Consider the following 23,179-nt stretch of genomic DNA (forward strand, 5'->3'; position numbering starts at 1 on the left):
CTTTAATCGTCTTAGTTGCTCTTCTTTGCACTTTTTCCAAAGTCTGATCATCTTTTTCGTAATCTGGGGACCAAAACTGGATGCAGGTTTCCAGGTGTGGCCTTACAAAGGCTTTAAAAAGCGGTGCTAATATTTCACGCGATTTTGATTCTACGCCTCCGTTTTTAGACAAACAAGGATCGTGTTAGCTTTTCATCCGCCAGAGTTGGAGACCTTTGTCCACTGCATGCTTACGCCAGAGACCCAACCCAGCCCAGCTTTCATGCGTTGTGTGAAGCCAACACAAATCAAGGAGAACCAACTGCCAGGAGTTTGCTTCCCTTGTGTTGCCCTGGAATTGAGATTTGAAAGCAAGCCCAGCCAAAACCATTGCAACACTGCCCCCTTGTGGCCAAAGGCCGATACCGCATGATCCATGAGTTCTGCGCTTTATCCAAACTTTTATCCAAGCTTAGCTGGGTTCACACAACCTATTATTCTTTTCCCCCCCTCCCCACCAGAGTCCCATAATCCACAGAGCACAGAATGACCTCCATCTTGGCCATTTACCTCCCTTCCTTTTGATTGGCTAGCATCTTTACTGGTGAGTTCCATGACCGGTATTTTGCCAACCGATTTCCGTTCATGCAGCAACGCAACCTTCACCTCCCCTTATTAACACAAAAGGTAAAAAAATATTTTCACTTCATTTCGACCCCAGGCAAACAGGTTCTGTCTCTCCCCAGGGTCCCAGAAGGGCTGCGTTCAGACAACCGTTTTGGTCCATAATATGGCAAACCTTCCTGGTATTCCTTGCTGGGGACAATTTCTCAACACCGCTGCGATTATGGGGTGTGTTGCTCATACGCTCTCTTTTAATTGATATATTCAATTACAATTACTTTTACAATTCAGGGGACTGTTTTTCCCACCCCACCACCCCGTAAGGTGGACACGGTGGAGAGAGGGATTGGCCTAAAGTCATCCTGCTTAGCTGTCTGGAATGTTATAGGACAGTGATGGCTAATCTTTTCTGGACCTAGTGGCCAAAGCGCGTGCATGTGGGAATGCATGCACTTGCGCTCGAACCCCCAAAATACAATGCATGCATGCCCCCCGCATGCGTGCACCCCCCACATGTGCCTCCTGCACCCGCCCACACATGCGTGGCAGACCCAACAACCAGCTGGCCGGCGGGAGGAGCGTGCACATACGTGGCGGAGCTGAACTGGGGCGATGGCTCGCATGCCCAGAGAGGGTGCTGCGTGCCACCTGTGGCACAGGTTTGCCATCACGGTTATAGGGTCCCCTGCTTGAGCAGGAGGTTGGACTAGAAGATCTCCAAGGTCCCATCCAACTGTTATTCTGCAATTCTGTTTAAACCCTAAGTCTGTTCAGGCATATCAAGAAGTCCTTTTCTGCAGCTACCTGCAGATAATCTCCAAGACCTGGGTTCTGAATTATCTGGTATTATTTATTATTTGTTTGTGTGTTTGTTTGCCTGCCTTTAGGCCGTATCAACGTACAAGGTTCAAACACGTTATTACCAATATCAACAAGTCCTGGGCTGGTTTGGTAGCGAGTGCTAAGCTATATATATTTCTATCAGCGGTTACTTTAAGACATGTGGACTTCAACTCCCAGAATACGCCAGCCAGTGTGGGTGGACTTCTATAAGGGAGGGGGGAATGAGCAAAATGAGGAATTCTGGGAATTGAAGTCCACATGTCTTAAAGAGGCAAAGTTTGAGAAACACTGTTCTAAATGTTAACACTTTCAGTTAATAGAGTTTCTGCGAACGGCACTTTTTATTCTATTTTCCCCCTGATTTTATTACCTCTGGGATATTTGAGGTTGTACTTTATCCTACCTTCTAATTATGGTATTAGACTTACCTATAAATACATATCTATTAAAAAGAAAACAAAAAAAAAATTGGAAAACCTCTCTAAAATAAAACATAATAATCAAACTTAGCCTGTCCTGGACCTGGTTAAAAGAACTGCATAAATCCAGCCTGGGCAGTATGTTTATATTTATTTTTTATTTTTGCTTTAATTTATATGCCACCCTTCTCCGGAGACTCAGGGCGGCTTACAATGCGTTAAGCAATAGCCTTCATACTTTTGTATATTTATACGAAGTCAACTTATTGCCCCCACAATCTGGGTCCTCATTTTACCTACCTTTGAAAGGATGGAAGGCGGAGTCAACCTTGAGCCTGGTGAGATTTGAACTTGCCGTAATTGCAAGCAGCAGATGTTAATAACAGTGCTTTAGTCCACTGTACTACAGGCTCTGTCTATATTGGGTGAAAATTCAATTCAATCCATTCAATTCCATTCAAATGAACACGCAAAACTCAAATTAAAACGGAGCTGTGTAGATGGTAGTAAAGGAGCTCAAATCAAGCTAGAATATGATTTATTTGTGTAAGCATTGTGTTGTGGAATTTTGTTTACTCAGGTTTAGTGTGACAGATCCGTACAAAAACACCTAAGCAAGTTAATTAAAAGACCAACAGGTTCCATTGTCCTAATGTGCTCAATTAGCTAACCATGGCTGGTTTATTTCATGGGTTAGACAGTCTATTTATTTATTTATTTAATTTATAAGAAATGACTCTGGGCTGTGCACAGAAAAACAATTTAATATTTTTTTTAAATGATGTTAATTTTTTTTAGAAAGCATAAAGAACACAAGATTATAGGTAGCCTTTGATTTATGATCAAAATAGGAATGAAAAATTTCCGTGACTTAAGCCAGGAGGCATATTAGATATGTCTCTTTCCCACCAACCCTGTTTTATCCTCACAAGCACCCTCCAAGGAAGCAGAGGTTCACACGACACTATCAGAAATAGTATAGGTCTCCTGCCAGAGCAGAGGGTTGGAGTAGATGACCTCCAAGGTCCCTCCCAACTCTATTACCGTTACTGATGTGTCTAGAGCTGTTAACAAAACCCAATTCCCTGTGTTTGAACAATTTTCTCTGTTCAATCCAATAATATGAAGCTCAGCTAACATCTATCATTCCCAGCTTGGTTTTTGACTTAGTTGGCTGCGTGGAGAAAACCCACCTCCCCCAAAACTCCATCTGGATCCAGATGTTGCTGCCTTGGGCCCCACACGGGTGAGGTTTTGCTGGTTGGCCTAATTTCACTTGCAACCATTTTTTTATTTTCATAAATGTTTGCCTGTCTTACTTGCAACCATTTTTCTTCCATAAACACCTGACCAATTCACCTGTAGCCTTTTTTTAAGCATAATGCTGTCCATAGTTCTCTTAGGAAGAAAATTCCACTCACAAAAACTCACAAAACCTCCTTTTATCTACCAGGCACAGGTTGAGCTCTACACGAAGCCTCTTCCCACCATCCTGAATCCAGAATGACAAAAGAAGGGTCAACCTTATTGAGACCTACAATAACCATCCCGATTTGCTCCGTCCTGCATCGTTGCAGATGTTCCCCCCCTCCAGCCTGCGCTAAACCCAGGCTCCCGATGCCCCAAATCAGGGGCTGATCTCCTTGGCACCCGGCGCTTGCAAGAAAGGGACCCCAGCCTTCCTCCTCTGCCCTGCCGAGCGCGCTTGGGCTTCCCGGCCGAAGGATGCGCTTCCCGGCGCGCCTAGGCGCGCTCTGCGCTGCCCGGATCCCGCTGGCGCAGTCCTTTGTGATGCCAGGGCTGTTGCGCACGGCCAGCCGCGATCCCTGCGCTCGGTGGCGCCCTTCCTCCTCCTCCTCCTCCTCCTGGGCAGCGAAGGAAATTGCGTGCCGCGGAGGAGGAGACTGGCAGGCCCAATGCGCAGCGCCGGGGCGCGCCGGAGAGGAGAGGTCCCCGCAGGCGGAGCGTCGGCCGGAGGAGGTGCCGTGCCAAGCGGCCAGGGCAGCGCGGAGGAGCGGACCTGCTTCCCGCAGCCGCCCCGGCCGCTCTCCGGGCGGTGAGTTGAGTTCCCACGGGGAAAAAGGGGCGGTTAGGAAGCGGAGCGACTCCGGAGCCAAGAGAGGAACCGAGGCGGCTTTGCCTGCCTCTCCACGTGGCTGGCTCTGGCGCTGGGAGGGGGCGCGGGGGTCTCCTCCGTTGTCCTGCAGGGGGAGGAAAGCCCCCCTTCTCCGCAGCTTGCCAGCCCCTCTTCTCTTCTCCCCTCCCCCTTTACACGCTTCGAAATCGGGGTGCGGCTGTAGCCATGCGCCCCAGTTGGGCGAATCCGTGTCCACGCTGCTGGTAGTGGTCTGGTTTTTTGCTACGCCCGAGTTAAGCCCGTTCCCTCCAGCCCGGCGTGGGGGTCGCTACCCGCTTTGCCTTGCCCTGCACCCCCTCCCCCCACAGCACGGTGACAGAGCAGCCGGACCGAGTTCACACGTTAGATCTTCACTCGGGAGCCTGGAACCGCGTTGCGCTTCATCCTTGGCTTGGTACCGGTATGACAGACGGTGCTTAAGCAGCCCCTTCTCCGCCTTGGGCCCCCAGCCTTGTTAATTCGGTTATTTTTGTTAATACAATGTTAGGCCAGGATCTTTAATCAGGGCTTGTTTGAATAAAGGATGAACCTAGAACTAAGAAATAGTTAACCTTAAACATGGCAATGGGTTACAGGAGACCATTTGAATTTGATCTGAAATGGTATAGGACCGTGATGGCGAATCTACGGCATGCGTGCCGGAAGTGGCGTGCAGAGCCATCTCTCTTGCCCATTGCTTTTCTGGGTTTCGGCACACACTTGCGCACTAGCCAGCTGGAGAGCAACTCCCTGACGTGCATGGGTGCGCTGGGAAGCTGAGCTTCCGGTTTCAGGCACTCCCGCATGTGCATGCTGGCCAGCTAGTCTTCGCACACGCATGTGTCCCAGAAACCAGACGACCAGGTGATCAGACACGCACCCAAATCATGGTACAACTTGGGGTACAAACTGGGTTGCTTGGCAAACCCTGGTTTAGCATTTGGCATGAATGCTGCTAACCTGGCTTGTTCACGCTTGCTTTGCAGGACTGTTAATTCATTGTGGGCTTGTAGGGAAAGGATGTTGACACGGCCCTCAGCCTGTTTCCATAATTGGGCACGGAATGGCATCGCTCCCAAGGAATGTATATATTTAGTCCCCAAGGCCCGTCCGTCTTGGTCACACATATTTTGGCAGTTACAACACAGCCTGCATTTTGTACACAGTGCGTAGTCAAACCCCCATAAGCCCCAGCCTTTCACACCCCCTTCTCTGCAAAATTCCCCTAATAAGAAATCTGGATTAGAAGAAATGAAATGTGATTTGGAGAGCTTTGGTTCCATCGCAATGGCTTTAAAAAGCAGATTAAATTCCTCGGGGGACAGTCACAGATCAATCCGTGGTTATTAAGCAGGGCATGATTTATTTCAGCTATTTTTACCTAACCGGCTTGCTAATCAATTAAAAACTTTAAAAAACCCAACAGCCTGGAAAGTTACGACACGCAAGGAAAGCCAGAAGGGGAGGGTAAAGGAAAACAGCAGCCCATTATAACTGGCATAGGGAATGTTGCATTTTGTTTAATACCACTGAATATTAGCTGTTGGGGAGGTAGAGGTGGGAAAGGGAGGGGAGAAGCATTGGATTTGGATAAAATTGGGGAACCCCGGCTTTTTGGGGGCCGAGAACTGCAGCCAAATTGCTTTGCAAGACATCGAAATGGCTGGCAAAAATGAGGGGTTCACCCTCTAACCTAAACCAAATGGGGACCAGGCACCCCAACTCAGCTCTGCTGATCGATGACCTGTCCCAAAGATTTGACTGATGGAGTGATACCCGATTCGACACCTTGGGACATGGGTGCGAATCCCGTGGCCGGATTCAGACAGTGAGGAGGTTGGGGTGGAACATGGGTCAGTCTTGGACTCTGGGGAAGGTTGGGACGAGGGCTCTGAGTCGGAGGCAGAGAGGGGGCCAAGGCCATCTGGTAGTTCTTTGCTGCCTCCGGAGTCTGACATCAGCAAGGCAGAAAAACAGCGTGAGCCTGTTCCCAGTGTGCGCGTGCACAGAGCTGCCAGGATACAGGAACGATTAAGGAAACAGGATCGACTTGGGAGTAAGGCTTGGAGATGATTGGGCCCTCCCATAAGACGTAAAAGAGAAGCGAACGGGATGTGAGCTTTTGCAGGAAGTAATTAGTTCATCTGGTCGGTAAAAGCTCTGGAAAAGTTCTGTTTGACTCTGTGCTAAGTTTGGCCTTGCCCTGCATGTGGCAATTAGTTCTCTGGCACCATTCCAAGGGAGATAAGGTGGGTGTTTGTAAACACTCCTCTGAATGACTGTTTGTGAAGCCTTTCAAACTAAATGAAAGTAATTCACAGCCGTATGAATAAAAGAGGTTTGCCGGGACTAAGATTGTGCTGTATACTTTCTAAGGAAACCTAAGTCAGAACAGACTGGTTGTTGTTGTTTTTCTTTTTGCACCTAAAACAGGAAGAAGTTGCATTTTATCCGGCTTCAGAATGGATTGGGCAGTTTGTTTGTTTGTTTAACCCCTTCTCCTGCTTTCTTAAAAAAGGGGGAAAACCCGCCTGGCTGCTCGGGAGGAAGACGGAAAGCCACAACCATGGCCAGCGACGTGGTGGAAGATGAGCTGGAATTCTACTCCAAGGCCGAAAAATATTGGAGGGACGTCCCCCCCACCGTGGACGGGATGCTGGGGGGCTACGGGCATATTTCCAGTATCGACATCAGCAGCTCCAGAAAGTTTTTGCACCGGTTTTTGAGGGTGAGAAGATTTTACGAGGGGATGGGGTTGGCGGACTCCTGGGATGGCCTGTGCCCCCCCCCCCTCTTTCTGTCTTAATCATTATTTCTATTTCCTCTGTCTTTCTCTTATTTCTATTTCTCTCTTTTTCTGTCTTTATCATTATTTCTTTTTTTTCCTCTTATTTCTCTTTCTTTTTCTGTCTCTATCATTCTCTTATTTCTATTTCCTGTCTTTCATTTTTTTTTCTTATTTCTATTTTCTTTTTTTCTGTCTTTATCATTATTTTTATTTCCTGTCTTTCTCTTATTTCTATTTCTTTCTCTTTTTCTCTCTTTATTTCTATTTTCTTTTTCTGTCTTTATCATTATTTCTATTTCCTCTCTTTCTCTTTCTCTATTTCTCTTTCTTCTTTTTCTCTTTCTCTATCATTCTCATCTCTATTTCCTCTTTCTATTTCTTTTTCTCTCTCTTTATTTCTATTTCCTCTCTGTCTTTCTCTTTCTTTCTGTCTCTCTCTCTCTCTCAAACACACAAACACACAATTTCGTGAGGAAGATTTTCCGTTTCCGCTCTCTCTTTCTAGTTCTTCTTCTTCTCTGTCTCTCCCTCTCTCCCCCCAGCTGTGCAACGAGGGAAGATTCTCGCTGCTGTTCTGCGTTCCAGAGAAGTGTCTTTTCCACTCTTAGCAAAGGGGCCTTTATTCCACTATTTCTCAGCCTTGGCAACTTTTAAGATGGACAGACGACTAGAAGAGTAAAAACATAGCTTGCTTTTGAGGGTCAAGTTTCTAGCCCTCATGGACTTTTTCTTGTTTTTGGTCTAGGACGGGCCAAACAGAACTGGCACAGCCTTGGCCTTAGACTGTGGCGCTGGCATCGGACGGATCACGAAGCGTCTGTTACTGCCTCTTTTCAAATCTGTGGACATGGTGGACGTGACGGAAGATTTCTTGAACAAAGCCAGGACTTACCTCGGGACCGAAGGCCAAAGGGTCCGAAATTACTTCTGTTGTGGGTTGCAAGACTTCAGCCCGGAGCCTAACACCTACGACGTTATTTGGATTCAGTGGGTAATTGGTAAGTGACGCTCGCAGGAGTGGCCAAACAAATTTCCCAATTTCATATGTGCAAAATTCTGTTAATGCAGCTTTAGAGAACAACCAGATAAGAGACAGCATAGCCCAGAGCTGCACAATGGGCAGAGAAAGAAATTCAGAAAGGAGCCCTCCATAGTTTCTCAGGCTGTAAAGGAGACAGCGGGAGATTTGTACTTTCAGACTTTAGTACTTTTGTGGGGCAAAACTCACTTCCTACCTGTCTCACTGAGCAAGACAGGTAGGAAGATTCCGTCAATATAGCTTTGACAATAAAATAGAATTACGTTTGCTGTCTGGTCTACCTAGCAAGACTGACCCACTTGGATTCCGCTAGGCTCTCAGCATCCCCGTTTCTCCTTCCCCACAACAGGACACCTGACGGACGAGCACCTTTTGCACTTCCTGCAAAGGTGTCGCCTGGGACTCCGCCCCAATGGCATCATCGTCATTAAGGACAACATGGCCCAGGAAGGGGTCATCATGGACGAAGTGGACAGTAGCGTCTGCCGGGACCTGGAAGTGGTTTGTAAGATCATCCGCCACGCTGGGCTGAGTCTTCTGGCCCAGGAGAAGCAGGAGAACTTTCCAGACGAGATCTATCACGTCTACACCTTAGCCATGAGGTGAAGGAGATCCAGGAAGCATTCCCGTGGTGCTCCAGGACAAACCACGGTGGCCAGCGGTCCAGGAGGGAAGGGCCAAGAGGCGAGATCGGCTAGGGGGTCTCAAAAGAGGTGGGGAGCAGGGAGGGAAATATGATGGTTGTGTCCCTGGGTGGCAAAAACAGACTGGGACAGGGGAAGTAAAGGTAAGCCTGATTGTAGTGTCCTATGTTGGTTTGTTATGATGGTTGGGGGAAAAAAAAAGACCTGAAGAATACACCTTGTATGGTGCAGGCTAGTTGCCGAATTGAATCTCTAGAATCTGCCATCATGGTTTGTTCCGAGTTTCTTTTGCTCCCATGCTTTCAGCCAAAACAACCACACACAAAAACCCCCCAGATGGGTTTAAGAACAATCCCTGTGTTTCCAAACAATCCGAAATGACCCAAGAGGAAAAGAGGATGGGGAGGAAAACGGGGGGAAAATACGAGCGGGCTCGAGATGCTGCATTTTGCTTTGCAATTTAAAAAAAAAAAAACACAGGAAGTTTTTCTTAAAACTCACGGTCAATTAGGATGATACAACAGCAGCCTTGGGGATCAAGGATTGCAGTTTGAAGACCCTGAATTGGGTATCTTAAATTGGGTACGTCTAGTCTGGTGAAAGGAAAGGGACACAGTGGCTCAGTGCTAAGATGCTGAGCTTGTCGATCGAAAGGTCGGCAGTTCAGCAGTTCAAATCTCTAGTCCCGCGTAACGGGGTGAGCTCCTGTTCCTTGTCCCAGCTTCTGCCAACCTAGCAGTTTGAAAGCACATAAAAAATGCAAGTAGAAAAATAGGAACCACCTTTGGTGGGAAGGTAACAGCGTTCCGTGGGCCTTTGGCGTTGAGTCATGCCGGCCACATGACCACGGAGACGACTTCGGACAGCGCTGGCTCTTTGGCTTTGAAACGGAGATGAACACCGCCCCTTAAGAGTCCGGAACAACTAGCACCTATGTGCGAGGGGAACCTTTAACTAGTCTACAGAAAAGAAGAAATAGGGGCGAAATGATAGCAATGTTCCAATATTTGGGGGGGGGGGGCTACCACAAAGAGGAGGGGGGTCAACCTATTGGCCAAAGCACCTGACAAGCAACGGGTGGAAGCTAACCAAGGAGAGAAGCAACCTAGAACTAAGGAGAAATTTCTGACTATGAAAACAATCAACCACTGGAATGGTTGAAGCGACCAGAAATTGTGGTTGCTTCACACAACCGTTGCAGCATGTCCATAGTCACATGATCAAACTTCGGACGCTTCAAACTTCCTTCAGTCAAGGATTTACCTGTTTGTAAAGTCAATGGGGAAGATGGCGGGATGTCGAAAACGACCACATGAGATTTGGCTAACAAGGGCAACTAGGATTTCTGGAACTACCAGTGTAAGTCACTGAACTCGTATGATGTCATGTGGTATGACTCGCTTAGCGGAAAAGACTTTCCAATCCCAATTATCGTCAGTAAGCGAGGACTACCTGGCATAGATTGATCACAAACCAGAACAATGTTTTTATCCATAACACGACAATATGCAAAGAGCCTAGGTGCATTCTTTTAATCAGATGTTGGCATGCCTGTCTCAACCCTGGATGTTCAGTAGGGCTCCAACATAAGCCTACGCAACCTCACAATCCTTTGGCACAAGAGGGACAAATTCTTCCTCGGCTGGTACACAACTCCACAAAGGATTTTTCCCGCCAGTTCAGCTGCCGTGGGGATGTGATTCCGTTGCAAATTCTCGATGCCCCCAACCCGCTCCCACCTACCCACCACTCAAATGTGCTGCCGCAGACACGGTATATACACCACGTCATCGGCTGTTGAACATTGAACGGAGATCTTGCCATACGTGCGCTGGTTATCAACGAGGAGATCCGGGATGGCAAATATCCAAGGTCCACTTCTCGTCCCAGGAGGTCACACCTGCTCCAGAGATGCACTTGGATCTATGAGGAGGTACCTCTTCAAGCGGTTGGGCAGAGGGAGGGCCTTCACCTTGACGTCTACGGGCCAAGGTTGGAGATACTGCCGCAGGTAGACTCGGCACAGGTGCTTCAAGGTAGGCGGAGTGTTCTCCAGCTGCTTCAGTTTCCCAAAAAGCGCCTGGATCTTCTCTTGGTGGTACCGGCAGTGGCTCAGGTCGATCTGGAAGTTGCTGGGCAGCTTGACTACCGGGCCGCTGGCCATCATCAGCTCCAGGGCGGTCTCGGCTTTCTGCAACAAATCGATGGAGAAGCTGTCGTCTTCGGATTCGCTGAGATGGGAACACAGGCGCTCGAAAATGATGTCAAAGCCGGACCAGCAGGTGGGCCCGTGGAGGGAGCAGCTGTGCGAAGCCCCCGACTCCAGGAGGAAGCGTAACAGCGGGAAATGCAGCCGGAAGCTCTTGAGGCAGAGGTGGGTGAGAGACTCGTAAGGCGGGCACTCGCTGGGGTTGGCGCCGTGGGCCATCAGCAGCCGTGTGGCCTGGAAACAGAAGCGGTGGATCATCTTGGCCTCTTCGGCGTCGCTGCCCACCGTCTCGCCCAGCAAGAAGATGATGAAGGTGAAAACGGTGTCCCCGTCCTTGGTGGTGGCCTTGACGTCTGCGCCTGGGGAGGCCGGGGGAAGAAAACAGGGAGGTTCATTGCACGGGTGTGGGTGTGGGTGGGTGGGTATGGAATACTGGTCACCACTGGGGCACCGCCCTTAAAAGAAGACTTGGCAGAACTTGCAAATTAAACATTTGCGCCATCTTTTTTTAAGTCTTTGGACAGCTTGCTACTATATTTGAGTGGCTGCCCCAAAGAAGGGGACAACCTATTCTCCAAAACCCCTGAAGGCAGGACAAGAAGCAACGAATGGAAACTAACCAAGGAGAGAAGCAACCTAGAACTGAGGAGACATTTCCTGACAGTGAGAAAAATTAACCAGTGGAACAACTTGCCTCATGAAGTTACGGGTACTCCCACACTGGAGTTGTTGGTGCTCTTGTTACCTAGTTGGGTAATGATCTGCAAACAAAACTATTTGCCTCCAGAAGTTGTGGGTGCTCCATCACGGGAGGTTTTGAAGAAGAGATTAGATAGCTGTTTGTCCGGAATGATTTAACTTAACAGCTGCTGTGATTCACTTAACAACCTTGGCAAAAATGGTTGCAAAGTCGGACGAGCAACTTTGCTTAGCCACAGACGTCCTGCTTCAATTGTGGTCTTAACTCGAGGACTACCTGTCCTCCTTTACCCTCCCGTCACTAAATTGGGGCAATTTTCTTCACCTTTGAAAGAGATTTTAGAAGCAAATTCTCATCCCTCCAGGTAGAGCAGGGGTAGGCAACCTTAAATACTCAAAGAGCCACAAAGGTCCTAACCAGGAGACCCCTGTTCAATTCTGGAGCCGACCAGAAGTTCGGTTCCCCCACCATAGTCTCCTAGCGCAGCATCCTAACCGAAAACCCTATCAATTGTGGAGCCCACCAGCAACAGGGAGCTGCAGCAGAGGGATGAAAGAGCCACATGCAGCTCCAAAGCCGCAGGTTGCTAATTCCTAAGGTGGAGAAACAGCAAAGGGGGAGGGGGGGGGGAATCACACAAGAACTTTTTCTGCACAAGCAGAAAATCCAATTTTTTTCCTTGCACCCAAACCTGGAAATTCATCCTTCCTCAAAGCTCTGCTTGAAAACTGGGTAAAACTTGGATTTTCCCCCAAAATAACCCTGCAGAAGGATGGGTGGGAAGCAACTCACCTCCTTCCAACAAAAGGCGAATGTTTTCGATGTTGTGGATTTGAACCCCGTCGCTGCTGGCCAGCGCATGCAGCAAAGCGGTCTTTCCTGAAGCAAAAGGAGAGAGGGATTAGAGCAGGGGTAAAATTCTACAGCGTAAAAAAATGCTTTAAAAAGTAAAAAAAAAAAAAAGGTTCCAACAATCGAGTGGCACAGCTGTGATCATCGGAACTTTTTTAAAGCATTTTTTTTTACTACCGGTTTGGGCGAATAGGTAGTAAAAAAAATGCTTTAAAAAGTTAAAAAAAAAAAGTTGACCACGCCCACCCAGTCACATGACCCCCACCACTACCAAGCCACGCCCACAGAACCGGTAGGGAAAAAAAATGCATTTCACCACTGGATTAGAGGAAGAGCGGAAGAGGAGGGAAGAGGGAAAATACGACAAGGCAGAAGCCAATTCCACGGTTCCTCGAATCTGGACGGTGTCCAGGGGTGAAATGCTCCCAGTTCGGACCGGATCGGGCAATCTGGTAGCGATTGTGGCAGGAGGTTCGGAGAAACGGTAGTGATGGTGGCGCAAGGCTCCGCCCACCCGCCTGGGTGTCGTTACTTCCTGCTTTTAAAAAGAAAAAAAAAGTATAACCACTAACCATGTTTATCAGCAGCGTTGATATTGGCCCCAAGTTCTAGGAGACGCCGCAGACAAGGCAAGCGTTCTGGTTCTTCACTGGCTAGATCCAGAGGACTACTTTCATGAATCTTAAGAACAATTGGAGAAGGAGAGGGCGGAATATTAAGAGTCTTTCGGCCTGAAATCGATGCTTTGCCATTAAATTTACTCCTGGAATGAATGCATTGAGCTGACTTTGCCCCCCGGGCTTCTAACAAGGTGACCCCGAGCCAGCTAAGTCACCGGTTGTGCATTCACACAACCTCTTCAAACCTGTTTAATGAATCCATGGCAGGAAAAGACATAAAACGGGGCAAAAATCTTGTCCCTTAACTACTGTCTTGCTTAGCAACAGAAATTTTGCGCTCGATTGTGGTCGTAAGTCGAAGACTATCTCTACTACCCATATATAAGAATCTGGTTAACTAATGGTTAAAGCCAAATTGGCACCAGGATAAGGGTGAAGAGGATACAAGAAAGATCGGTCTTGGGTCTTTTGTGGTGGCGCAGAGACTCCAAGCTGACGAGACATTTAACTCCGCCCTCCAATTCAGCCCATTCATCTACACTCCCCCAGTTACACCCACTCGGCTTAGGGTGTCGCTCCCCCAGCGGCTCCATTTGGGGACCTGTTTTGACTCGTTTTAAGGGGACCCTAAGTCCCCATACAAAACCACCCCATTTGCGCTAGAGGTTTTGCTGATTTTGCACGGTTATTCCAGGGACGAAAATTATAGAGTGTTGCAAGCATGTACCATCCCTTCCCCTTTCTTCTACCCTCCCCCCCAAATGTGGCTCACCCACCCCATTCCTTGTTTTATCCTCCATCGACATGCAGGGGGGGGGTTATTGACAGAGCCCCATCTTCCTATCCCACCGTCTCGGCTATGCCTACATGGATTGGAATTGCCAAACTTCAGAACCATCAGAAAAATCCAGGAGTTGTTGTTTTAAGACACACACACACCAGATTTGGCTGGCTACAAACCCTGTCTCTGCGGTTGATATCTGCGCCGCGCTGCACCAGAAGTTCAACCATGTCCGGCTGGTTTCGTAGCACCGCGATGTGTAAGGCTGTGTAATAGGTGACCGGATCTATCAAAGGTAGAAAAATTTTCATCAGAAAACATTCAAACATGCAAAACCCCAAATGGGGCTCTTCCCTTGTTAGGGAGATTTTTAATCTCTGAATTTTCCTCTTTGGGCAAAAAAAAAAGCTATTTTTTTTAAATAAGTTCCCTGAGCTATAGATATTCTAGCTTTTTACTCTTTAAAAAAGTCTTTTTTAAAAAAGCTATTTTTTTAAAGGCCAGCATATGTGATGGATATTCCTTTATTTTGGGGTATTCCTTCCCAATCCACATCTTAACAGCCGTCCGTTTTTTATTTCTTTTATTTTTATACTCCACCTTGGATCGAGGAGACCGGCTGCACTTCCCTCCCCTTGTTTTTCCCCCACAACAGCCCTACAAAGTAGGCTGATCCGAAAGTCAAGTTTCCAGGGTGTTTGGTGGATTAGCACCTCAATCTTCCTCTCTGTCCCAGTCCAAAATCTTAAATCGTGGTCATTTCCTGGCACGACCGACACCGAACTGAGCTGCGGTCCACGTGCCCCCACCTTTTCTCAAGGGCTGGGTGTGGCCCTTCGAGCCCTTCCCCCATTTCTGAAACATCTGCTGTCCTACTCTACAAGGCTGGTGTTGCAAGAGCTGGCAAGAAGAAAGCCTACCATTAAGCACTGTCCCCCCGCAATAAGAAAGCCAGCAGGGGAAGAAGCAGCCGGCCCCCCGCTTCCTCCCCATCGCCCCCCCACAATCAAGGACCCTTGAAAAGACCAGATGGCCAGCCTCGCAGGGAAGCCGCCATGTTGCCCCGGAGACGGTTATCTAGCATGATGTCATCCGTAGGAGGAGCTTGGAACTTGGGAGGCGGAGCCTGAGGCTAGCTTTACAATTCTTAGCTGTGCACACCAACTAAGGGGCGGGGCCTGTAGACGAAGGAGTGGAGCTAGAGGCCAGGAAGAGAAATACAGGTGGTCCTTGATTTACAACAGTTTGTTTAGTGACCATTCAAAGTTACGATGGCACTGAAAAAAGTGACTCGGGACCCCATTTTCAGACTTAACGACCGTTTCAACATCCCCGTGGTCACGTGATTGAAATTCAGACCGTTGGCTACTGACTCACATTTATGACGGTTGCGGCATCCACGGGTCACGTGATCTATCCCCCTTTGCAGCTGTCAGCGGGGAAGCCAGATTCACTTAAGAAACGTGTTTCTAACTTCACAACCGTGGCAAGATGGATGGTAAAAATGAGGCAAGACTCGTTTAACAACAGTGACAAAAATTTTGGGCTCAATTATGATCGTAAATCGAGGACTACCTGTACTGGCTGGCCAAAATGCTGCCAGCTATCCTAAGCAAGTTACCTTTCCAGGCTAAAGACATGATATTGCAGAGGGGTGGGTGGTGGATAGAGATTGGGGTTCACCTTTACAGCAGACATGCCCCCCCCATTTACCTGGGGGGGGGGGAGAAGAAACCCGGTGACCTGCAAAGCAATAATTGGAGTCCTTCTTTCTTTGATTTATATATCCATCCTGAGCCTGCTGTATATACCAAAAGTCCTCGATTTACGACTGTAATGGGGCCCGACTATTACGGTCATAACTCAAGACAGTCACCCATGAAACCAATGCGATCTGCTCACCCCTTTTTTTGCAACGGTGGTTAAGTTAACGCCGTAGTCCTTAAGTGAACCAATGTTTGTTAGGGGGCATTTTTCTGGACATGTGACTATAGTAAATATGGGGCAGTTGCCAAGGGGGCCAAAATGCAATCACAGGACTGCCGGAGGGGGTGGCACCATGTGATTAAGTACCTTTTGGGAGGAGGAGGGGGGGGTCTGTCATAACTTGACCCAGTCGTAAATCTGAGGACTACCTACAACGATCTTATCCCTGGTGTAATCCTAAAATGAAAACAGTGGCACAGCAACATCTACTGGTGAGAAACGGGCAATACAACGCTGAACAGTGGCAGGGCCGGGGTACACAATTGAAGGAAGATACCCACCCCTTCCCCCTCCAGGTCAAACACCCCTCCCTCTCCCCTAAAACAAAGCCAAGGCAAAAGAGGGGAGAGTGGGAAGCCCGACCTTCGAAGGTGATGTCCGCCCCATTGTGCAAGAGGACTTCAGCCACCTGGACCAGCCCAAGCTCCGAGACCTTCAGCAACGTGTAGCTCACGCCTTCTTGGTAAAAAGCCGAATGGGATTCGCTTTCCAGAAGCTTCTGGAGAACCACAAATTTGCTGTGGTCTTCGGCCGCAGGCCTGGAGCTTTTCAAAATAGAGAAAGACTGGATAAATACGAGAGAAACTACCAAAATCATCTTATTACACAAACGAAGAGCCCGTTTTGGAAAACATGGACGAGAGGTAGATAGATAGATAGATAGATAGATAGATAGATAGATAGATAGATAGATGATAGGAGAGGATATAGACAAGAGCCTTGATAGTACAAGGGTTTAGTGCACCCTGTTATTAACACAGCTGCCTGCAATTTCTGCTGGTTCGAATCTCTCCAAGGCTCAAGGTTGACTCAGCCTTCCATCCTTTCTAAGGTAGGTGAAATGAGGACCCAGTTTGTGGGGGCAATAAGCTGACTTTGTATAAAATATACAAAAGAATGAAGGCTATTGCTTAAAGCATTGTAAGCCGCCCTGAGTCTCCGGAGAAGGGCGGCATATAAATCAAATTAAAAAAAAAAAAAAAAGACAGACAGACGGATAGACAGACAGATGGAGATCTGTGAGCACAGAGGAAAGAGTGTGAGTTAGCTTTTATGTGAGGAAATACAAAGTCTAGCTTGGATGTAGCATGGAAGCCAATTTACTTTTAACGGTAAAGCTACTGGCTTTGAAACCAGGAGCTGTGAGTTCTAGTCACCTTCGCCATGAAAGCTGACTTGTTGGGTTGCAGAACCAAACCAGACAGTGATGGAGGTGCAGATCTTTGTCCTTAAAACTGCTTACCTCTCCGGCAACTCCTGATTTTCGGGATCTTGTAATCCCAGAGACTCCAAGATTGCATCTACTAAAGGCTGATATTCGAAGATGATTCTACGGAAGCCATGAAGAAACGGCATTCTTTCCGATGGTCATCCAGAAAGGACTCCTTCACGTCCAGCCCAATGGTTGCTTCACTCCAGCTTCTCCTCGGCCTGTTTCAAAATCAAAGCATAGGGGTTTTTATTCATGAAATAAATAAGAATCGGCTGAGGAAGTACTGAAACATACATAACCGGATTTCAAGAGGAAGATCAACATGGTTGGCTTCAAGTTTGATTTCAGGGACATTTTAAGAAAGGAGGGGGAGGAGGAGATGGAGATGGAGAAAGAGAAGAAGATGGAAAAGGAGGAGATGGAGGAGGAGGAAGCGGAGATGGAAGAGGAGATGGAGAAAGAGAAGAAGATGGAAAAGGAAGAGATGGAGGAAGAAGAGGAGGAGAAGATGGAAGAGGAGATGGAGAAAGAAGATGGAAAAGGAGGAGGAGCTGGAGATGGAAGAATGGTGATGGAAGAAGAGATGGCAGAAGAGGAGATGAAAGAGAAGTGGTGGTGGAGAAGAAGGAACCACACCCCTTCCCCTTCCTGGCAGCCTGTTTTCTTAAAGTACTTTTGAATTATGATTGATGGCCACGAGATTTTGGCCATCTCTCCGTAGCTCCCATAAGATTCCAAGCCAAGAATGCTGAAATCCCGCAAGATTTCGGGCAAGAACCTATGAGATCTCAGGAAGGAGGTTGGTCAATCTCACCAACCTTTGCCAGTTGCACACTTAACTTTGGCAGGTAAGAACCACCTGCCGATGATGCAGCATTTTGGGGAGTGTTTTGTAAGCCAAGTTGGGAACTGATCCCCTCCCTCCCAGACTAAAAACTGTCCATGGACTTTCAGGAAAGACGGACAAAAGTGGGGTCAGAAACACAACCTAGTAGTTCCTTCAGGTCCATCCTGAAGACCTTTCAACCAAGCATGGAGAGCAGGAATTCTTGGAGGGGGCCCTGGAGATATTGTCTATGTAGGAGAACCCAAGATCACGTCAATATGGGGTCTGGACCCTAACATCTCCTAGCCCTGGAGGTCAAAACGTTGACCAGGTTTCTACCAGGCATAGAAAGTTACAGTTCTCCTTCATGTTTCTAGTTGTCCTTCACCATCCAACCAGTGGCTGCTCCCCCCCCCCCCCAGCAGAATTCTTTGATTCAACTGCCACCTCCAGAATCTGAAAATGGTTTCGCTGGAACAGACCAAACTTCCAGGCAGGGAGGGGTGTAGAGACCCTTGGACAAGCCACCTAGGTGGGTTTCATGCGTGGCATATGCTTAAGATGGGACTAGAACTCACCGTCTCCTGGTGATTGGCCCAAAGTCCCCCAGCCAGCTCTTAGGCCTAAGACATAACTATAACTCACCGTCTCCTAGTGATGGTCTCAAAATTACCTCATTTTAAAAGAGGATCTCTAACCCACCTACCCAAACGAAGCTCACAATACCAACATCATATGGCAACTGTTTGCAACAGGGGAGATTGGTGGAGGCCCCATGATTTTAAAAAAAGGAAAACTCAGTAAAATAAGATTATCTTTGCATGCAGAAGGAGGGTGGGGAGAGGCTAATCGAAAAAGCCAGTTGTTTTAAGAGGCAGGGCAGGGATGTCACGCTCACACAAATCAACCTCAGCTCAGTCCCCTTATTTCCTAGAAGTCAGCTGCCCTTTTGGTGAGGCGTGGCAAGCTGTCAAAAGAATAAATTTAAGTTAACCCGATGGCAACTCCGCTGGCTGAAGAGGAAACAAAGCAAATTGCAACAACCAGTAACAGTAACAGAGTGGGGATGGACCTTGGAGGTCATCTATCCAGCCTCTTGCTCACGGCAGACCTGTACTAGGGATTCGAACTGCCGACCTTTCTGATCGACGAGCTCAGCGTCTCAGCCATGGAGCCACCTAATCAGGAACCACAAGAAAACAAGCTCCATTTTTCAGGAATAAATAAATAAAACTTAATGGCAACTCCAAGAGAAAATAAACCAACTTGTAGCAGATCTCCTCCAAGGATAAACGACGAGAGAATAAATTTGGTGCCTCTTTTTATCTTTGGAGCAGGCTGTTTCTACCTTCCCCTTCTTACACGATATTATTGTTATTATTGTCGTTATTGATATTATTTCCTGATCAACACTATGGCCTTTAAAAAAAAAGCATTAAACATACTTCCTAGGGAGTAATTTTGGCTAATATATTAAAATTCTACTTTCTCCTTCTTACGCAGCTATTGGTTGTTTTTCCTCCCCGGATCGCGCACTCGCGCACTTTTTTCTTAAAAAAAAGAAAGAAAAAGAATAATGGATATTTTCAACGTTGCAATTTAGCCAAACCTTCCAAAGTAAAATGAAATCAAACAAAAGTGACAATCAAAGCCAATTTTCTCTTTTTGCACCGTCCTTCCCGCCGCCCCTTTGCAAATCCTGCAGCGCATTTTTTTACGCACCGTCTGGGATCAAAAACTCCTCAATTATGTTTGCACTTCCGAAGCCGACCATTCACACGGGTTTCTCTTCTCTTTTTTTTTTTTTTTGCATCCGGGGAAAATGCAGGAAGCGGAAGAAAAGAAAAGAAAAATGCAAGCAAGGCTTTCGGTTGCAAAATTGCAGAAAGAACCTCTGGTTTTATAATGTGGGGTTTTTTTTCCCTTTTGCCCTCTGCAGGTTGGAGAGAGATTTCTGGCTGCTGAAAAACATCCAAGTTTCAGGTTCAAAGGACCTCTAGAGGGCGCGCTTGGCCAGGAATATATGTTTTTTAAAAGATGCATTTTTTAAATTTTATTTTAAGAATTTTGATTTTAAGTTTAAGATTTTTATTTAACACCAACTGGATACCTGTGCTTCGTTATGAAACTGTGTGATCGGGCTTGATAAATCGACACTGCTTGAAAATTCATGAGTAGTTACGATCGGCCTTTCCTCTCCCCTTTTCTCCCTCATCCTCACCCCACAGAAGCCTCCCCTATCCTATCCCCTGGTTGCTGCTGTGAAAGTAAAACTGAAAGTGAAACTCCTCTCCTCTGCTTGTGTTTTTGCATTTGGAACAGATTTCAGGTGGGGAGGGGGAGTAGAACTCCTTAGCATCAGAGCGTGTTAATCATAATATAGGAAATACTAATGCTCTGATGGTCATCTCGAAAAACCCTTTCTTAGTGAGCACCTAGAAACCAAGAGGAACATACGTGGCAAATTTCAAGTTTGTAGGCTTTACGGTTCTGGAGATTTCGTGATGACGGCGTGAGTGGTTTCCGCTTTTTTTATATATAGATTTATGTAGCCAGGTGGACAATGCATGAGAGAAAAAAGGACTGGGGGGGACGGGGACATGATAGCAGTATTCCTGTATTTGAGGGGCTGCCACAGGGAAGAGCACCTGAGGGTAGGACAAGAAGCAATGGGTGGAAACTAATCAAGGAGAGAAGCAACTTAGAACTAAGGAGAAATTTCCTGACGATGAGAACAATCAGCCGGTGGAACTGCTCGCCACCAGAAGTTGTGGGTGCTCCATCACTGGAGGTTTTTAAGAAAACCACATGTCTGGAATGGCATAGGTCTCTCCTGCTTGAAAAGGGGGTTGGACTAGAAGGCCTCCCAGGGACCCCTTCCAGCTATATTCTGATTGAGAACAGGGTTGTCGTCGTGAGGAAAACAGGAGGAGGAAGATGTCTTGGATATGCGTGTCGCCTTGAGTTATTTGTAAAAAAAATAATAAAGGCGACGTGCAGATAAATCAATCAATAGATTTGTGGGTATCTCCTCTTTTCTCCTGATTTAGATTTGGCATTGAAAAATCTTTCCGCAATCAGAAATGGGGCCGAGTTTAGCAACCTTCTAACCGGGCAGAGGAAACGCTTGGAGAATTTTCGGAGCAATGCTGGCTGTTGAATGATTGCAATGTTTTTTGGGGGGTGGGTGGGGGGGAAAGGGGTACCTTTGGGGACCCTCAATGCTCCCCCTCCCACTTAGCAGTTTCTTATCTTGAGAAATTAATCTGCCCTTTGACAAGGCGTGCAGACGTTTTCCCCTTTCAAAAAACCTCACTATTATTCTGGGCCATCTGTTTGCAATTTATAAATTCTAGTCGAAGTTGACTTTATTAGCTTTCCTCTCTCAGAGAGGGGTACGCTGCCCCCGCCCCCGCCCCCGTTGATCCCTCGTGCCTCACTCTGCAAAAATTTGCCAAATTCCCAGGGACCAATCTTTCCCTTTTCTCTCTCCCATCTTCCTCAGCGTTCATCATTGAACAGACCGAATCCTTAAAATCCAAGTGAAATCTGATTTCGCGAAAGTCATTGCCAGGATGCGTGATGATTACTGCTAAACGAAAAGTTTATTTTATTGATAGAAACATAGAAAACTGGCGGCAGAAAAAGTCCCAGTGGTCTGTCGAGCCTGCCCTTTGAGGTTTTTTAACAGAATTACAGTCGGAAGGGACCTTGGAGGTCCTCTAGTCCAACCCTCTGCTCGCGCAGAAGACCCTATCCATCCTGATCAAATGGCTGTCCAGTCTCTTCTTGAAAGCCTCCAGTGATGAAGCACCCACAACTTCTAGAGGCAAGTTGTTCCACTGGTTAATTGTTCTCACTGTCAGGAAATTTCTCCTTAATTTCAGGTTGCTTCTCACCTTGATTAGTTTCCATCCGATGCTTCTTGTCCTGCCCTCAGGTGCTTTGGAGAATAGCTTGACTTCCTCTTCTTTGGGGCAGCCCCTGAGATATTGGAAGACTGCTATCATGTCTCCCCTAGTCCTTCTTTTCATTAAACTGGACACACCCAGTTCCTGCAACCGTTCTTCATATGTTTTATCCTCCAGTCCCCTAATCCTCTTTGTTGCTCTTCTCTGCACTCTTTCTAGAGTCTCCACATCTTTTTGACATCTTGGCGACCAAAACCGGATGCAGGATTCCAAGTGTAACCTTACCAAGGCCTTATAAAGTGGTATTAACACTTTATAGATCTTGATTCTATCCCTCTGTTTATACAGGTAATCCTGGATTTACGACCACAGCTGAGCCCAAAATTTCTATTGTGAAGAGAAACAGTTGTGAATATTGGCCCATTTTACAACCTTTCTTGCCAGAGTTGTTAAGTGAATCACTGCAGTGGTTAAGTTACTAACGTGGTTGTTGAGTGAATCTGACTTGCCCGTTGACTTTGCTTCCCCTCCCCTTCTCTCCAACCATCCATGCATCCACCTCTCCTCCTCTCTCCTCCCCTCTCCTCCCTCCCCATCCATACATCCATCTCTCCCTTCTTTCTCTCTCCTCTCCTCCCCTCCTCATCTATCCATCTGTCCATCCATCCATGCATCCACCTCTCCTCTCCTCCCCTCCTCTCCCTCCCCATCCATCCATCCATCCATCTCTCCCTTCTTTCTCTCTCCTCTCCTCCCTCTCCATCCATCTATCCATCTATCCATGTATCCACCAACCCTCCCCTCCTCTCCCTCTCCCTCCCTCCCCATCCATCCATCTCTCCCTTCTTTCTCTCTCCTCTCCTCCCTCTCCCTCCTCATCTATCCATCCATCCATCCACTTCTGTCCCCCTCTCCTCCTCTCCCTCCCATCCATGCATCTCTCCATCTCCCTATCTCTCCCTTCCCTTTCTTACCCAAACAGTATGAGAGTCCTTGGTTAACATTGATTGGGCCTGGAGAGAAGCCATCACCTATCCAGCAGGGAGGCCAGGAGCGGAGGGGGCATTTTAGGAAGAGGTCCAGAGAAATTTGATCATGAAGGACCCCTCCTGGCTGTCTGGGGGAAATTTAATTAAATTGCTGGAAGGCCTGTGTGCTGAACAACACACATCTGGATTCAATATGTGGGACTTTGATACACACAAATGTGTGTGTGTGTGTGTGTGTGTAGGGGGATAGCAATAGAGAGAGGAGGAATGGAATGGAATGGAATGGAATGGAATGGAATGGAATGGAATAGAATAGAATAGAATAGAATAGAATAGAATAGAATAGAATAGAATAGAATAGAATAGAATAGAATAGAATAGAATAGAAACTTTATTTGGCCAAGTGTGATTGGACACACAAGGAGTTTGTCTCCGGTGCATAGGCTCTCAGTGTACATACAAGCAACAAGTGATAGATAAATCGTGACCATAATCATAAAGTACAATCATCATAAATCATAAGATGCAACACTCAAGTGACAGTCATAGGATCATAGGATTGGAGGGGACCTTGAAGGTCTTCTAGTCCAACCCAGAATCCCCAGATCATCCCAGGCTGTCCAAACCTTGCTTGAAACCT

At 47.2% G+C, this 23,179-nt stretch overlaps 2 protein-coding genes across 2 annotated transcripts; one reads left to right on the plus strand and one right to left on the minus strand.

The window, feature by feature from the left end:
* Positions 1-3,809: 3,809 nt before the first annotated feature.
* NTMT1 (N-terminal Xaa-Pro-Lys N-methyltransferase 1) lies at positions 3,810-8,713 on the plus strand. Its single transcript, XM_070955575.1, has 4 exons — positions 3,810-3,921; positions 6,500-6,709; positions 7,515-7,767; positions 8,158-8,713. Exons 2-4 carry the CDS (start codon positions 6,548-6,550, stop codon positions 8,412-8,414), a joined length of 672 nt encoding a protein of 223 aa, XP_070811676.1. The 5' UTR covers positions 3,810-3,921; positions 6,500-6,547; the 3' UTR covers positions 8,415-8,713.
* Positions 8,714-9,969: 1,256 nt separating this feature from the next.
* ASB6 (ankyrin repeat and SOCS box containing 6) lies at positions 9,970-19,439 on the minus strand. The gene is made up of 7 exons (XM_070955777.1): positions 19,362-19,439; positions 16,844-17,031; positions 15,964-16,145; positions 13,794-13,900; positions 12,786-12,894; positions 12,154-12,240; positions 9,970-11,020 (listed from the first exon to the last, which is right to left on the minus strand). Exons 2-7 carry the CDS (start codon positions 16,954-16,956, stop codon positions 10,347-10,349), a joined length of 1,272 nt encoding a protein of 423 aa, XP_070811878.1. The 5' UTR covers positions 16,957-17,031; positions 19,362-19,439; the 3' UTR covers positions 9,970-10,346.
* Positions 19,440-23,179: the final 3,740 nt, after the last annotated feature.

Source organism: Pituophis catenifer, unplaced genomic scaffold, assembly GCF_029215685.1.
Source record: "Pituophis catenifer annectens isolate HBS135680 unplaced genomic scaffold, rPitCat1.0.hap2 SCAF_17, whole genome shotgun sequence".
Classification (NCBI taxonomy): Eukaryota; Metazoa; Chordata; class Lepidosauria; order Squamata; family Colubridae; genus Pituophis; species Pituophis catenifer.